Here is an 18,593-nt window from a genome sequence, read left to right as displayed (position 1 = left end):
ATCGCTTTGATAATATCGCCTTGAGGAATTATGTCTGTCTAAGTAGCGTGACAGAGAAGGGCTTGTCTAGCCGACAGGTTGTGTGAGGTAACGTGATCGAGGTGAGCCTGTCTACCTGACAGGATGTTACCGGCTCAATTCACGATCTGTCACAGCTAATTATGTCTCCCGGGATGAAAATGGACAACAGACAACGGGTTAGTAAGCACGAGTGGAGGGACGAAGAAGAATAGGGGCGGGGGAACGTGTAGGAAGAACGAAAAGATGAAAGGGAAGGGAAGGGGAAAAAAAGGGGAGACAAAGGGAGTGGTAAACACTGAAGAGGGGGCCTCCACGATGGGGTTTGATCTCCCGCAGGCTAACAGACAGGGCCGTGTAGGAGGGGTTTCTCTACCTGGAGATCCACTGAGAAGGATCCTGGACACGTCTCCCCTGTCCTGGAGGTCTCGCCTCGTGACTCCGCGATGGAGATGTCTACACAGATAGCAGCTCATCTGCCACGCAGCAGGTCCCATCTGACAGACGGCCCACTTCATGCGGGCCTTAGAAGCGGCGGGGAAAAGCCCTCTCTCCGTGTTAAATGGCTCGGATCGTATTGTTGCTGAGTGGCCGTCTCCGGGCCGTGTTCAGGCTGGACCTACGTGGTGGGATATCATACGTGTTCCCTCGAGATGATGCTGTTCAAACAGTAATACGTGTCTGGTGTTGTAAGGGGAGGTCAGAGCTTCTGTGTGTGTGTGTGTGTGGGTGTGTGTGTGTGTGTGTGTGTGAGAGAATGAATGTGTGTGTCTGTGTCTGTGAGTGAGTGTGTGTTTGAGTGTATGGGAGTGTTTTTGAGTGTATGAGAGTGTGTGTGAGTGTTTGGGTGTACAGGAATACGTGTCTGGTGTTGTAAGGGGAGGTCAGAGCTTCTGTGTGTGTGTGTGGGTGAGGGAGTGTTTGTTTGAGTGTATGAGAGAGTGTGTGTGCGTGTGTGAATGTGAATGAGTGTGTCTGCGAGTGAGTGTTTGAGAGTATGGGAATGTGTGTGAGAGTGAGTGTTTGTTTAAGTGCATGGGCGTGTGTGTGAGCGTGCGTCTCAGAAACATTTATATTCTTTAGCGTATCATCTCTTTCTTCTCGTATAAATGTAATCAGGGGATTAATGAGATGAAACTATGTAATTAGGAGCTCTGTCCAGTCAATATTCCAGATATTTACTTAATATGAAAAATCCTATTTAATATGCTCCCTCTGTCTCGCTAACACGCATGCACACCCCCGCCCCCCCCCCCCCCCACACACACGTACACGCACAGAGACACACACCTACTCTTCCCCTTCGGATAGACACGTTGCTTCTCAGCAACAACACTACCTGTGTTTAAAGGGTGATTACGTAGATAGATTATTAAGCAGTTGAGGGATTTGTTGCTGCGGGTTACAGAATCCACCCGGGCGACAGACTGAAGGGAAGTTCTCTGCATTTTAGAAAAGGGCCTCATCAAAGTTTTGTGATGCGAGCGGGGTAATCTCGCCTCGCTATAAAACTTAAGTGGAGGCTCTTGGAAGGAAAAGGTGAAAATGTACTTGCTTTAATGAATTAAACATCCGATGTCTGAATCATATATAGGCAGCCCTGGTTCGGTGGCGGCGTCACAATCACGATACATTATAGAGACAGTCTTTACTCACTACGACCTTTTGGGGTTCTCTGGAAGTATGTAGAACCCAGTAGTAGAACCCAGTGGTTGCGTGCGCGTGTGTGTGTGTGTGTGTGTGTGTCACACCTTTATTTCATCCGGAGGCCACTGTCTTCTCCAGCCTTCGTTAGAGGCTGATGTCAACTGGGGATGATCAGAGCAGAGTGAAAGGCTGGAGGCTCCAGTCAAAGGGTGTTTGGAATCCTTTCAGCCAGGTGATTTGGGATGCGACTGGATGACTCTCACAAGTGTGGGAGTGGGATGTGCTCTCATTGGCTTCTTCGTTGGTTCCACAACATTTGACAGGCTCAGCCCAAAGAGGGATACGGAACTGAAAGTCGTTTCAGAACTGTAGCTACATTCATAAACAGCAGCCTGTGGAACAAATGTCCCTGTTGTGCTGTTGGAAATACCTCATCCGTTAAAAACTTGAATTGCACAGCTATTAGTTTCTACAAGGCATGAAATGCATTACATCTAAATTAAGACAAATCACAAGCTTCACCAACTGTAACTGGTTTACCGTATATTTGTGTTCCAGTATTTCATTTAATAAAGAACCATTATTTCCTATTGTACCACATAGATTAAAGCCTTACCGCAGTAGCCTGGGTTCGAATGCAGCCCAGGCCCTTTCCTGCATGTCATCCTGTCTTTCTACACAGTCCCCTCCCCCGCCACACAGAACCAGTATGTCAAACAGTACACAACCCACATCCCACACAAACGCATCACAAGGGGTCAATATTTGAAGGACATTTTTTAGGTATTTGACAAATCTACAGAACACAATTGACTTCACGTTGCCTGTAATCAGAGGTGTGGTCTACCCGATAGGCAACGGTCCATATCCAGTGTCAGCTCTATGAAATGACATGTGATACATGGGTGGAGGGTGATAGCACCTGGGAAGGAAGTGGCTTGGTACATTGAGTCTTTCTGCTACTTTGGACTACACCACTTCCTGGAATGGAACGATCGAATGAGGAACGAATAAACTGCCCAGAGAGAAATGACTTGGGGTACCCGCCCACTCAGAACTCCCTTGATACGGACATCAAAGGAACCAGGAACCAACAGAACTGATCCCTTCCTGAGACCAAAACTCGGCAGTTCCGGGCTCGACCGTTATCACCCCCGCTGTCTCAACCCTGTCCACACACTGACCAATCGGACGTCGTTAAAAACAACAAGTACTTCAGTCTGAAAGCTGGCCCTCTGTCCTCCAGCCTCACCTCAGCCCCTGACCTCGGTCTCTGTCAACAGGAGCCGGAGGAGGGCCCGAGGCCGGCTGGCTGGGGTGAGGCTGAATCAAAAGAGTGACGGTGTAATGATCGCGGAGTAGGGAGGCGTGAGAGAGCGGTTTCCGTCGGGAGGAAACGTGGACGGCTTTCACAAAAGCTCCTGAATGTCTGAAACGACAAAGGCCTTTGCAATTTTCCCTATGCGCACACCTGCACTTTGGCATACACAAGAGCACGCATGGACACGCGTACACAAGTTTGTTTGACTTCCCCAGTGCAAACTAACAATTCCCCTTGTGTTATCTCTCACCCCTAACCATAACCCTTAATGTCATTTTAGCCCTAACATGAATTCTAACCCAAACTCTAAAACCCTCTACAAGAAGCACTCCAAGTTATGTCCCCACGAGCTAAATTTCCTCTTAGTTTACTGACCTTGTGGGTGAGTAAAACAAGACCACACACACACTCCTGGGCAGTAAGCACATGCTTATATGCCTTTCATCACGGTGCTTGTGGAATTGGCTGCAAGTGTGGCTGAGAGATGTGAAGGCAGGTGATGAGAGAGACAGAGAGAGAGAGAGAGAGAGAGAGAGAGAGAGAGAGAGAGAGAGAGAGAGAGAGAGAGAGAGTGAAGGGGCTAGGTAAAGAGGAAATAAGCGAGAGAGATGTAAAGAGAGAGAGCGATAGAGAGGGGGGGGGGGGGAACAGGGAAACAGGGAAAGTGGGTGTGAGGGAGAAAGAGGCAGCGAGAACGTGAGAGAACGGAGAAAAGGAGGATACGCAAGAGAGAAAGAAGAAGAAGAGAGCGAGAGAGCCCCGGAAGGCTTGGGCTGCTGGTCTGCTAACGTCTCTGGTGACTCAATGACATTAACGATTAACACGGCCAGTGATTTACCTTTAAAAGCTGCAATCAACTCCTACACAGCAGGAGAGGTGGATTGTTATGGTCTGTGCTTTGTTACTGAATGGAAGAGGAGGGGGGGGGGGGTTCTAACACGATAAGATCAATATGGATAACTGGTTGTCAATAGTGTAACAGTTCATGTCAATATTGATGGGAAATGTAAAATCACTGAGGACAGAATCAGGAATGGTGTTTTTGAGTTTGAAAAATAAATGAATGGCTGAATTGATTGAGCAAGGTTGCACCATAAATCGTTGATTACAATGGTGCTCCAGCAGCAGTAAACAGGGCTGTACAATTGAACTAGGAGTCTGAAAGGTTCCATTTAGAATTCTCACTCAGTAACAATAACCTGTAATTAGATTCTGCGGGGAAAAGCAATTAAAAACAGTTTTAGAGTCTTGCTGATTCTGCAGTGTGCAAATTTCATATAGGGACTAATTGAATACAAGAAAAAGGAGAATTCGATTGAACATAACGCCTGTCCGGGTGGGGGAACCACCCTGCTTAGAGAGTAGCAAACCACACCACACTGTTCTGCATGAGAGAGGATCATAAACAATCAACAAGTTTCCTCTACAGAAAGGAAAATACTTCGGATTGGTGCGAAAGATCGAAGATGTTGGAGACAAGTTGTGTGTTGTTGTCACGCAGCAGTGACAGACTAAGCAGCAAGGTCAGTTTGCGAGAGGTTACCTTGGTCTTTAAATAGGCCGCCATTTTTTAAACGGTGGCGAGTGTGTTTGGGAAGAAACGTAATATGACCCGTCGCTTTGAGAGTCCAGCCCATGTCCCAGCTTTGTCAGTTCTCAGATGTTAGCTACTTCTCTGGGGGGGGGGGGGGTGTCAGTCAAAAGGAGAGATCATTAAGCTGCATGTCGTCACCCCAGATGCCTGTGACACCACATCCTGTTTCCGGTCCGCGAATCAACAAAAACATGCATCAAACTCTCATCATAACGTTTTGTCCTGGAGGCAACGCTTGGCCGGCTGGACAGAATACAACGTACCTCATTGGCTGACAGAATCTGAAGTCTTACCTCATTGGTTGAAAGGACAGTGTCCTCGTCCAGACTGAGGACGGCATCTGTTAGGATGACATCATGAGGAAAGAAACGACTGTTCATGGTCTGAGGGAGGGAGAGATGGAGAGAAAGAGAGATGAAAAGAAAGATAAATTAGTCAAATGGGTTTACCCCAGGCAGTGGGAGTACTCAAGCTAGGTGCATGAGTCCATGGCAGATGAGTACTCAAGCTAGGTGCATGAGTCCATGGCAGATGAGTACTCAAGCTAGGTGCATGAGTCCATGGCAGATGAGTACTCAAGCTAGGTGCATGAGTCCATGGCAGATGAGTACTCAAGCTAGGTGCATGAGTCCATGGCAGATGAGTACTCAAGCTAGGTGCATGAGTCCATGGCAGATGAGTACTCAAGCTAGGTGCATGAGTCCATGGCAGATGAGTACTCAAGCTAGGTGCATGAGTCCATGGCAGATGAGTACTCTGGCTAAGTGGATGAATACTTGGGTTACGAAGATGAATACATTTCAGGTGAATTCATTAAAGGGGTCATTTTCTGATTTTATAAGGTATTTCATACTGTTCCTTAAGGTCTCTGAATAGGGTATGTAAATTGGTTGGGCTTAAAATGGCCCGGGTGCTGTTCTATGCGCCCTAATGCACCCTGTGAAATAGCCCTGGAATAAAATGAGAGGTTTTCTCCCTTTTATGGTATGCTCATGACTATATAAATGAGCCGCGAGCTGATTGGTTGGTTTACAACGAATGAAGCAATCAATATGTTGATCTAGTTTCATTTGAAATGATAACGAAATAACGCATAAGCCCCATTGCCAATAAACGAAATCATCACACATTCTACCTATGCTAGATACAGGATACGTTAGCATTGCTAATGACCATTAGCGACAAAATCATACTACAGCCTGCGGTTGTGATGAACAATATGGTCGGAGGAGCACCTTTTTTTTGTGACGTCACAAATGTGGATTTTTGAAACTGCTCATTTTACAGCAGCAGTTTCAAATTGTGAGATTTAGATAGAAAAGAGGTGTCAATGGACTTTGAGATTCACTGTATGTCCATTTTACCCACCGAACTGTCGTTATTCAACTATGACAAGGTAAACTCGGTTTTGCAGTCAATGACCCCTTTAATGAGAGAGTCTCTCCAGGTGCACACATACCCTCTCCTATTCCTCCTGTCATACTATATTGAGTCAACCGAATTCAAATGGGCGTCATTGATAAACTCTTGAAAAAATCAACAGATAACACTGGATAAATTAGACAAACTGTGTCAGTTTTCTTCACACAAGACGGTTGCAACTGAACTCTTGATAACCCTGTCACGCACTTTCATCTTGCTCAGACTGAAATACAAGTCTGCGTTTCTTCCTTTTGGTTCAACAGCTTCAGTCAGAGGAATTACATTTCTTTGCTTTTCTATGGAACTTAAGCCCGCTCCTCCAAAGTCCACCTGGGGAGCTCTTCCTCACCCAAGGACAAGTCATTGCAAACAGGAAATGACCTCTCTGAAGATGGAATTTAGTCCTGAAGGAGGCTGAGGGCCAGACCAATTTGAATCTTAGTAGAGCCTATGCTAATATGGCAGTCATGGCTGCTTCTTTGATTCTCCATGTAAGAGATACAGTAGGCCCACTGTATTTGAAATGACAGGTGGCAGAACCGTTCTCCCTGTCTGTGTCTGTCTAGTGGTCTCTCTCTCCCTCCCTTCTCCTCTGTCTCACTCTCTCTATTCCTCTCTCGGTTGTTCTCTGCGTCAATTCCCCTCTCTCTCCCCACTCTCTCCACCTCCCCCCATCACTCTCCCTACTCTGTCTCTCTTCCCATCTCTCTCTCTCCCTGCCTCCATCTCTCTTCTCGCTCCCTTCTCTCTCCTCTATTTCCCCCCATCTCTATCCCTACTCTCTCCCTCCATCTCTTTCTCTCCCTCTTCTCTCTCCCTCCCTCCATCTCTCTCTCTCTTTCCCTTCATCTCTTTCTCTTTTTCTCTCTCTCTATTTCCCTCCATCTCTCACTCTCCCTCTCTTCTCTTATTTCCTCTTCTCTCCCTCTCTTCATGTCTCCCTCTCTCTCTGGTTGATGTTGCAGTTAGCTTGGCTGCAGTGGGCTCTATCCTCTGGTATTAGAGAGAACACCCTTCTGAGGAAGTCAGCTGTCTGTGCTAGCAGTCGTCTGAGAGGCCATCACTGTAATCCCCCTCAGCTGTCTCCCTGGGAGGGCTCGAAAGCACACACACACACACACACACACACGCGTACATACACTCATGCACATATGCATACACACACACACACACACTCAAATGTACGTACCATCACCATCCCTCCACCACACACACATGCACTCACACTCACAAATACCTCACCATTCAAGCCCCGTCACTCTTAAGTCCTCTGATGCCTAGCCCCAGAGGATTATATACCCACTGAATAACCATCTCCCTCCTTCCACCCCTTTGGCCTCCTAGTTCCTCAAACCTAGAGGATCATTATATGAAGGATGAGACACATCAATTGATTGCCGATGAGCCTTTGCATTTTTTGTTCCGAGTAAAAAGCTGGGGCTAGCTTTGGCTCGCTGAATGCGTAACAGTGAATGGAAAAGTTAGAATAATTTGGTCTCTAAGTGGATTTATGTCTCTGTAGTCGGTTGTCATGACATCTGATTGTTTGGGTTCTAGGAATAAATTACTCATATTAAAGACTTGTAATCAGGCATACATTTGCCAAAAAGAGTTATAGTTTTTAAATATAGTTCACACTGATGCATTTACAATATATACCACTATGAATTTGACTGGAATAAAGATGGTTCTAAAACAAATTGTGTGGTTCTTTTGCAATGGTGCAGATTATTTGTTGGATTCATTGTAACGTGTTTTGTTTACGTGGATTTAATAAGAAATCAAGCATTGAAAGGGTATAAAGTTTACTTTTAATTTGGGAAAGCACACATTCTACTGCTGCTATTGCATTAGCATGGGATATCATATGGGGTGAAGGGCTGGTTTGGAAGAGTGAGTCATTCATAAGGAACAATAGCAATGTATCTTAGTTTCACACCTAACATCCTAGCCGGCCGAACAACAGTGTGACTACTCCCATATATGGAAATGGCATATCCCTTTACCACCAGTACTGTACATTTCACTCCTGATTGGTCACCAAAATGTAAAGGGTATCAAATTGTGTATTGGCTCAAAACGTATTTAATCGAAATGTACTGGGCCGACAACCTTGACTAGAAAGTACTGTTGTGCAGGTGGTAACGAGTTCACATGCACTTTGAAATAATTGTACCCTAATAAATAATGGAAGAACCACACGAACGGAAGACAATAAAGGAACAAGGTTATTTATGGACATAAAACACACAAAATACACAATATCATAACAATAAACAGAACAATCACCCTCTTCTGCTGAGAATCCCATCCTGCAGTTTAATTTCCCTCTTTCACTACAATATTTACCGTGCTGGAAAGAAAGTACTTAACACCTCTTGCATTCTCTTTTGTCAACCACAATTTCTGCTAAAGCAGCATTAGTGTGTGTGTGTGTGCGCGCGTGTTTGAGTTTGTGTGTGTTTCACGTTCACAGTGCAGTGTGTGAGTGTCATAGCCCGGAGTCCCAACAAAACATCATCACTCTCTTATCAATAGCATCGCACAGTAATTAGTTTTGGGAACCATCAAAACAATTACACCGCAGAACACAAGCCATCTACAGCCTCCCCACTAACACGGCCCACTAAATGGTATTTCATTTAGCTGAGCACTGCACTTTGCATTTAGGTATCGCATTAGATAGTCACAGAGAGAGTGTGTGTGTGTGTGTGTGTGTGTGCGTGTGTGTGTGTGTGAAAGGGGGAGGGTGGTTAGTTGGTAATTGTGCTTGTGTCTTTTAGCAGTGTGTGTATCCGTGTTCTAGATTGCTGGTGTTTATCATGGTAACCAGGTGGTACAGTGTGTTTTGTATTATTTATAAATGGCCCCACCAATAAAGAAACCTAAAGATTATTTATCTATTTGACCTGCAGTCCTGATTCTCAGTTTCACGTACGTGAGCACGAGCACACACACATATGTAGATACTATACCTTCAGGATTTGTCTGTCTCATAGATATGGTACAGTCAGAATATCTTCAGGGAGCATTTGTCCTTCAACCTATCAGTCCCTCCTCCCCCCCCATCGTTCTTTTTTGCCCCCTGTCTTCCGTCGTGCTTACACTCTGCCAGCACTCTCCCATGGTCATTTTCTCCCTCCCTGGTCTCTGTCCTTCCCCTTGGCTGCTATCCATGCATTGTCCTCCGGGCTCAAGATAAAGATGCGCCCACACTACCCCAGGCATGACCCTTATCTCTCTCTCTCTCTCTCTTCCTCCTTCCCTTCCTCCACCCCTCCATCTCTCGTTCCCTCCATCTCTCTCACGACTCCTGTCACCTCAAGGAGAATCGTCGGAGGGATCCACAGCCCGTCCGTTTGCGACAAATCAACCTCCATCTGTAGTCGAACGGTTTCCACCACCCAGAAGCAGCCTGGCCATCTGTCCAGGGCCTCACACTCTCAGACCTGCGCGGCTGTTCACGGAAGAGGACGTGTCTGCCGTTGGACTTTTTGCGCTCAGCCTGACCCCCTGACCTCTGACCCCGCACCTGGTTTGAACCCAACGGAACAACCCTGCAGATTCGTTATCCGTTGATGTGTAATACTGTCAAATCAAACGTCTTTGTATAGCCTTTTTTACACGCAAGCATGTCACAGAGGGCTTCACATACGCCCATAGAACTGCCCCTCAACCAACCTAAACCCTCACGGACCCCTGTCCTGTAGCTCTGAGGGCTGGAGGAGGCTTGGTGAGGACAAGCTCATGCAGAGAACACAGTGGTGTCTACCTGTCTCACCTCTCACACAGAAAATAGGGTGTTTGACTGCCTGTCTCACCACTCACTCACATAGCACGGTGGTGTCTGTCTCACCTCTCATTAGGGAACACAGTGGCGCCTGCCCGTCTCACCCCTCACACAGAAAATAGGGTGTTTGACTGCCTGTCTCACCACTCACTCACATAGCACGGTGGTGTCTGTCTCACCTCTCATTAGGGAACACAGTGGCGCCTGCCCGTCTCACCCCTCACACAGAAAATAGGGTGTTTGACTGCCTGTCTCACCACTCACTCACATAGCACGGTGGTGTCTGTCTCACCTCTCATTAGGGAACACAGTGGCGCCTGCCCGTCTCACCCCTCACACAGAAAATAGGGTGTTTGACTGCCTGTCTCACCACTCACTCACATAGCACGGTGGTGTCTGTCTCACCTCTCATTAGGGAACACAGTGGCGCCGGCCCGTCTCACCCCTCACACAGAAAATAGGGTGTTTGACTGCCTGTCTCACCACTCACTCACATAGCACGGTGGTGTCTGTCTCACCTCTCATTAGGGAACATAGTGGCGCCTGCCTGTCTCACCCCTCAGAAGACACAGGAAGGGGATCGACCTAGCAGGTTGGACGCAAGGACGGTTGCCGCTAATTTGATTATCCGGCCTCAGTACCCCGTGTTCTGATGAGACATCCTGTAATCTGCGTGTGTGTGTATGTGAATGTGTGTATGTGTGAGTGTGTGTGTGTGTGTGTGCGTGTGATGAAAATAACCGTCAGAAGAGGAGGGGAGATATCGAGGTGTTAATGAGCATCACTCTGGAGGAGCACACGCACCCTGCCACCACCCACACGCAGCTGTGCCGTCACACACACGCACACACTCCAGCACACGCACACACACACACAGACACACACAAACACCTCACCAGTCAATGCAGTGTTTAATTACCAGCCAGCGGGCAAGTTGGACAAGTGGTCGAGTGGAAGACAGAGAGCAGGGACAGTGATATGATGTCAGCGAGAACGATGGAGAGAGAGAGAGAGAGTGACGGGGAGAGATAGAGGGAGAGAGAAGGAGAGAGACCGAGTCCGAGACCGAGAGGGAGAGAGGGAGAGAGAGAAAAGGAACCTATGCCCCAGAGTGCACCGTCAAAGCAGGTCAGGCTAATTAGCCTCGCATGGCAGGAACACGACGAGGGGAAGTACCGTCGGACGGGTGGCGCTTCCTGGCGGAGGAAACACGAGCGGATCAATAGGTAGGGTTAATGGAGGGATGCCTGACACCCTGCCCGGGTCTGATTAGTTGCAAGAGAGGGAGGGAGGGAGGGAGGGAGGGAGGGAGGGAGGGAGGGAGGGGAGAGAGGGGGGGAGGGAGGGAGGGAGGGAGGGAGGGGAGAGAGAGGGGGGAGGGGCGAGAGAGGGGGGGAGGGAGGAGAGAGAAGGAGGGAGGAGAGAGAGGGGGGGAGGGGGCGAGAGAGAGGGGGGAGGGAGGAGAGAGAAGGAGGGAGGAGAGAGAGGGGGGAGGGGGCGAGAGAGGGGGGGAGGGAGGAGAGAGAAGGAGGGAGGAGAGAGAGGGGGGAGGGGGCGAGAGAGGGGGGGAGGGAGGGAGGGGAGAGAGGGGGGGAGGGGCGAGAGAGGGGGGAGGGAGGAGAGAGAAGGAGGGAGGAGAGAGAGGGGGGAGGGGGCGAGAGAGGGGGGGAGGGAGGGAGGGAGAGAGGGAGGGAGGGAGGGAGGGAGGGAGGGAGGGAGAGAGAGGGGGGAGGGGGCGAAGGAGGGGGAGGGAGGGAGGAGGGGAGGAGAGAGGGGGAGGAGGGGGCGAGAGGGGGGGGGGAGGTGGGGGGATAGGGGCGAGAAAGGAAGGGAGGGAGGGAGAGAGGGGGGAGAGAGGAGGGGAGAGAGGGAGGAGAGAGCAGGGGAGAGAGATTTAGACGGGGGGGGGGAAAGAGAGAGAGGTGGGGGGAGATAGAGACATAAAGAGAGAGGGAGAGAGGTGAGAGGGCGAGAGATATAGAAAGGGAGTGAGAGAGGGAGAGAGAGAGAGAGAGAGAGAGAGAGGGGGGGGGGGGGGGGAGAGGGCGGGGCGAGGGAGCGATAAAGCGAAGAGAGTCCACAATATTGACCAAGTGGAGAGATAAACCAAGTGGAGAGGAAAAGAGAAAAGGCGAGATAGAGAAAGGGCTAAAAGAAGGAAACTGAACAACAGAACGGAGAGAGCTCTGTTCCTCAACGTCCTGTCAGAGAGGCCTGTGCTGAACCCACATCTCAAACATGGCTTGCTCACAACATTGCAGGACTCTCTCTCTCTCTCACACACACACACACACACACACACACACATACAGACATAACTCCCCGGTCACTGTAGCTACTCCACCACACCATCATGGTAGAGCAGATTTAGCCTTGCACAGATTTGGGCCTAGCATACCAATGCACAATAAGCATAGCCCCTCTCCGCAGACAGACACAGGGTCATTGTTTTAAGCATGCATTGGCCTCGAGAGGAGGTAAACAATCTAGGAGCCTAGTCCAGATAACAGACTGGGTCTGCTTTGCTGCACAGCTCACAGCTCCCCGAACACAACCTAATCACCCTGCCGCATTTTACACACAAGATGGGGGACGGCCATGGAGAAACACAAAGACACACTCTGGACAGACACAGGCACAAACTGTTCCAAACTGCTCCCTCTCCAGGTAGTCCTCTGGATTCAGCTGATTTGACTGTTTAGCTCGGCGTCTCGCAACTGATATCGTTCAGGGACGGAGCGTGCGCGCGCGTGTGTGTGTGTGTGTGTGGAGTTTACTGCGTGTACCAGATGTTTGGGCTGCATAAAATACTCTGGGCGGGTAATTACAGGCCCACAGACGCCTTTTTCGCCGAAAAGCTGTTTACCAGAGGAGAGGAAACTCATTCTTCTCCATTGTTGCATTTACATCAAACAAACACAATCAATTAGGGTCTGTGCCACTGGGTTTAGAGGCAATGATGTTGGTTAGGCGTTACGGGGAAAGAGAGAGAAAGAGAGAGAGAGAGAGAGCGAGAGAAAAAGGCAATAATATGGATGACTAGTCAGCTCTACTTTCTGTCTTTTTACCAGGGGAGGAACAACCCTCTCATGTGTTTTACAGGTAAGTCAGTGACTAAACTTTCAAGGGATCGTGTGTGTGAAAGGGAGCAAAAGAGAGAGTGTAGAAAGAGAGTAGAGAGAGAGAGAGAGACAGGTTAAAAAGAGAGAGAGAGAGAGAGAGAGAGAGAGAGAGAGAGAGAGAGAGAGAGAGAGAGAGAGAGAGAGAGAGAGAGAGAGAGAGAGAGAGAGAGAGAGAGAGAGAGAGAGAGAGGAGGGAACAGGAGGGAAGGAGATATTAGTCCCATCCCATAAGGACATGACATCATGCGGGACCCTTCCCGAATGAGAATCCCCAAAACCGAGATGCAGAGGCTACCGAGGATCAGATCAAAACAATCACCAGGGTAACGCTCAGAGGGGGAGGTGGGAGTGGGGCGTGCCGGGTTCTGAGAATGTGTACCGTCTCAAATCACTAGCGCAGCAGTTTCAATCCAGAATTCTGATTGAAAACACATTGGAGCCGGGGCAAGTGTGTGCTTGACTGTATGTGTCCAGTTCACCGCATTGACCTTCTTTTAGAGGCAGATAAACAATAAATATATCACCAAGTCTGCTTCACGCTTGACGGTGTGGAATCAAATGCCGATAACATTTGACCAAGTACAACTCCAGTGTGGGTCACTGACGTAAAGTGTGTGTGCCGTTCCTAATCCCTAACACCTGTGATTTGCATGAACACCTCTATGGTTATAGCTGTGTCTCTTCATGTTAACCTCGAACATTTGGATTGGAATGTCACGTGACTGCCGTGTGAAGGTGTATGTGTTGACAGATACAGTGGGCCTCACCCTGTGCATTTAGAATATATTTACAACTTCCCCCGTGGTTGTGTTGGGGGGGCTGCTTATACAAGTGCAGTGCGGCTCATCCAATTGACGCTACACGTGACACTGCATTTCCTTCGGTCCTGAGAGATACACACGATGTTCAACTTCAGACAATGCGCGGTTGTAGCGAAAATCGTGCCACAGACACACACACAGATGACGCACAGATTCCTGCCTGTGTAATAATAGCGTTATGTCACTGTGAAGCAGTGTGGTGAGATCACCTTGGTCTGTCCCTCGATGACACTGAGAGGCACACTGGTGGAGGGCCACTTGTTCCTGGGTGGTAAAGGCTTGTCACAGTTCCACAGCACCACGACCTGCAACACACACCACAGCCACACCCATACAAGTTCACACACACACACGCACACAAGAAAGTCACCCTACGTGGACTGGAGGACGTGGGTGTGTGTTTGCGTGCGAGTGTGTGGGCTGAATGACACATTTCAAACATGAGCCATGCGGTTGTTCCAGATAAATGGCTCCAGGAGCAGGTGAGCAACGGCGGGATGTTCTGTGTGTAAGAACCGTCGTTTCACCTGTGCACAGAACTTGGACTTGGCGACGGCGATGATGAGTTTGACCACAGGGTTGATCTGGGCCTGGAGCGGAGTCACTGCCTGAATCACAGCCGTGAATTCCTGGGACGGATTTTTACCTGGAGGACACATCCCCACCGATAAACACACACACGCGCGCACGCACATCCGACAACACACATCACCGTATTAGTCCATGCAAATGACCGGCACCGCGTCATGACTCCCATGAATAAACACAGTCGCATCGAATTGACCATTCGAAAGCTGTTCCCTCGATTGATCCACTAATATCTTCAACCTCTCTTTCGCCCTCTCATCGGTTAAACAGACCAGTCTGGCTCCTCCTGTCGCCACATCCATCTCTCTGACGGAGGGCAGAGACCCCGCCCCACCGGATGGGGCCCGGATCTATTTGTGGACCATCCACAGACTCCCAGCGCAACACAACAGTCCCCTGTGCTGCACACTCCCTTCTGGGCCTGGATAAAAAGGAGCTTCCTTCGATGGTTGCCAGCGAACAGCCGTTCATATTTATTCAGCTGAGAGATGTTTGCGTATGTCGAACCCTAGAATGTGTAGGGGTTAAACTGTTTATTGCAGAGAGCGATCGGGGTGTGTCCTAACAAAGCTGTGTTGTGTGTTCTGGTGGTTTCTGGGTATTATGAGGATGCGATCCCGCAAACACACCAGGACGTGTGCTTGAAGGTCTGGCTTCAACAGAAGGACTGAGACCTGGAGCATTCTGGACCCTCCTTACAGCCTGTTAGAGCGACCTAGCAGGCTTTGATGAAGGCTTTGCCTTTGGAACAGTTGTCTCCGAATCCATCCTTTGGGGAACGTTCTCACGCTGTTGTGTGTTTCAAGTGCAGTTCAAACAAGCGTTTGAAACGTTAAACCATGACTAGGAAACAAGTAGGAGGAGAAAAGGAGAGAGAACGTTTTTCATGTCACTCTCATGGAGGGAACCTTGATCAAAGTTTGAGAAGTTTCTGCGACAGCCTTTTTGAAGGAAAGAAAAAAAAAAGAGAAAAGATTTTCAATTGGAGCAAGGTACGGCGAAGCATTGATCCAATATTGCTTAGTTACCTTTGGTTTCTTTCCAGTTCACCAGCTGGGAGGCTCAATCATGATGTAAACATTCTCTTCTCAGACTGCTCCAGGAGAGATGCAGCTCCGAAACACTTTCTCACAGTGAACGTTCCTTTCTTGCACTGGCAGATTTGAAATAGTACAGCTGGTTGTGCTAAAGCAAGATGAGCCCTTATGCTAATCATCTCGAGTTCAAGCACTAAGCATGCCAACCCTTAATCGCTGGCTCTAGCTAAACTATTGCACAACCATTTATTTGATCAACTTTTGGATAATCCCCCCCCCCCTCTCTGCTCTGACTGTAGAGAGAACTGTCATTGGTCAACCGCCTTCTCAGTGTTGCCAGATGCACGATAATTATCCTACAAATACAATAATTTTGAGCCTTTGGTATGATACTTCGCCATTTCCAACACGGTGAGCACCTAGCTGCCTTTGTTATCATTATTGCTTCAATGTATAAGTAGGACTGAAAAGTGTCTTAAATTTCTTATTTTAACATGTGGCCATATAAATAATTTATTATTTAATGATTTATAATGTTTTATTTGCTATCATTATTGCTTTAATATATGGACAAGACACATTAAATAAATTAAACAACCACTGAAAACCACAGAAGCACTGGACTAAATGCCCCCCCCCCCCCAAAAAAAAAAAAGATTTGTTGTACATTTGCAATTTTGTAATATGTCATTTGTGTCATTTAATTGGGGACATTCGTATGACACATGGTCATGGTGTGGCAATACACTACACCCCCCAGGCCGTATGTATCCATGTGGAATCAGTCCTTCTGAGAGCTGCGACAGCATTATCCAGGAGAACACCTCGTCAACGAGGACATCGTGAATTCAGAACCGTGGAGAGGACAAGGAATACCACATACATGGTAGTTTAATCCCGGCACACGTTCATCGTCAAAACGTAAACGGGAGTTGAAAAGGACGGAGAAGCTTCTCCCGGTTTAGGTCTGCACCTCCGCACGATCCCGGGGGCGGAAGGTGGAGTCAGGTCTGCAGTAGGGTGGAGGTCATTAGCACGAGTCACTTTGCAGGGGGACGAGTTAACATGTGGTTCGACGTGTTTGAACTTTTGTTGGGCTGCTGTGAGACAAGCTGTTGGAGGGCCTGGGGGGGGGGGGGGCACTCACACCGAGTGTTCTGTTGTGATGTCTTGAGGAGGAACACCTTTCACGAGGTGATTAGTGGAGCGAGATGAGATGAGAAGGTGTTAAAGACGGGGGGGGAGCTTGCATACCCACCATGTTATAATAGTGTGTGTGTGTGTGTGCGTGCGTGGGGGGGGGGAGGGCTGTGTGTGTGTGTGCGACAGCAACATCGTCGGTTAACACCAAAACAACAACCGCTCGAAAAGAACAGGAGGAAACCTGGAAATGTAGCCATGGAAACACAGCTGTTGTTTCCAGCGCTTCGCGTCGTGAAGCGGTGATTTAGGACATGTTGTAACAGGAACACCGTCGACAACATCCCGGCAGTAGCAGGTGCAGTGCCGAAAGAGTCACCTCTCCTGTTGGTGGCTACATGCGATGCAGTGAAAGGCTTTTATGAACCTGCCGCTGCCGGCTGAATATTATTAGCTTCAATCTGTTGACCACTCAACAGCTTGATGTGCAGACAATAACGTACACTCCGGAACAATGCCTGCTAATAATAATAGCTATTCTGGTGGTAGAGCGAGCTTAAGTGGCTGTTCTAATCATCTTCATTGTACAGTAGCTAGCTGTGTTTCATTTGTTACCTTGGGGATAAGAATGTATTCATTAGCTCTCCTCCAAAGCGCTGAGGGGGATTTGAACCTGCACTCTGTAGATTAACAGTGAGATGCTTTCCCAGAGAGCTGTTGGTGTCCACACGCTCATGTCCACTTCTGAGTAAATCAACACACAGTCAGAATAGAAACTAAAACAACAATGTGAATTGATTTGGACAGAGAGTGAATAACAGGGAAGACTATTACTCGTATATTTCATTACTGGACCGGTAAAGAAACATTGAAAGAGTTTTCTGTGTGTGTGCATGTGTGTTTTTCTTTTTTTTCCGCCCCATGAAATCCCTGTTTCCCATCCTCTGCTTTGGCACCTCTTCATACGGTCTCTGTGGCTTTAAACTGGCTTAAAAGAGGATTGTGGAGCAAGCAGCCTGTAAAGAACCTGATAGGACGTGCCACAGCTGCTGGACCCAGGCTGCTAATCACTTTTGGGATTCTGAGGAAGAAGAATGTAGGCGCCTGTTCACTGCGTCCATCATCAATACCTCCCAGAATTTTGGTTTGGACTTGTAAAGATGGCTCCATTTTGATTATTTCCAATATAAAGGAGGTCGATTTTTTCGCATTGTTCAATAGCTTCAATAGCTTCTAAGGAAAAATACAAATAAAATCTGATTACCGTTATCCAATAATGATTTAAAACAATGAGTGAAAAGGAAACTTTCGAGGCGGCTGTTGCTGCTTCAACCTCAGACTGATTGAGAGAACCTATTGAGAACCTGGTGTGAACCAGAGTTGCCCAGGAGCAAGCACAAAACATTTACTCCATCAGCAACAAAATGTTGATTTACGGTCGTGATATAAAACAAAACTGTTCGGACCCTCCCTCCCTCCATTACTTCACCTCCCTCCCTCCCTCCATCCCTCCATCCATCCTTCCTTGCCCTCTTGAGAAGGGGAAGCATCCATCAGGGTTATATCTCCATCTCAGCCCTGGTGTCTCTCTGCCCTGGGTTCTCCGATGAGCTTCATCAATCACAATATTGGTTGGCAATTGGTTGGCAACGACCAACAACATGGGCTTGAGACCCACCCAGTAGAGGACAGTAGAACCCATCCGCAGATGCATAGGAACTGGTCGAACCCCTGCATGTAAGTGACCTGGTCCGAGTGCCCGGTGTGGAACTCACCCAGTAGAGCGTAGTAGAAGGGGAAGAGGGAGGGATCGGAGGAGAACTGGGGGAGAACGTACAGAGCGCCGGGGAGAAAGTTCCACATCAGACGCGTCCTGGAGACATGGGAGTGGACCCTGTCCTGGATGATCTGGGGAAGACAGGGGAGGAGTGGAGGAAGAGGAGGAGGAGAAATGGAAGAGGAAGATGTGAGGAGAGGGGAAGCGTGGAGATGACAGAGAGACAACAGCCATGTTAATTACAGTCTCCCAGCACAAAGATCACCACTACAATCGGTGGTACGTCCGTGAGCTATTTTCTCTTTCCCCTACCCCC

The 18,593-nt window shown here is 48.4% G+C and overlaps 1 protein-coding gene across 3 annotated transcripts in view; it reads right to left on the bottom strand.

The window, feature by feature from the left end:
* Positions 1-18,593, bottom strand: part of LOC146286663 (exostosin-1) — a 122,650-nt gene that overhangs the window by 4,922 nt on the left and 99,135 nt on the right. For all 3 annotated transcript variants that reach the window (XM_084699775.1, XM_084699777.1, XM_084699776.1), the window contains 4 exons: positions 18,276-18,408; positions 14,263-14,381; positions 13,945-14,040; positions 4,874-4,963 (listed from right to left, as the gene is read on the bottom strand). In XM_084699775.1, the coding sequence (XP_084555901.1) occupies positions 4,874-4,963; positions 13,945-14,040; positions 14,263-14,381; positions 18,276-18,408 (438 nt within the window). The remainder of the gene's footprint in view (positions 1-4,873; positions 4,964-13,944; positions 14,041-14,262; positions 14,382-18,275; positions 18,409-18,593) is intronic.

This window comes from Hypomesus nipponensis, chromosome 6, assembly GCF_054491055.1.
Source record: "Hypomesus nipponensis isolate SF chromosome 6, ASM5449105v1, whole genome shotgun sequence".
Lineage (NCBI taxonomy): Eukaryota > Metazoa > Chordata > Actinopteri > Osmeriformes > Osmeridae > Hypomesus > Hypomesus nipponensis.
Note: the sequence above shows the minus strand (reverse complement) of the source record. Positions and strands in the feature narration are given on the sequence as shown.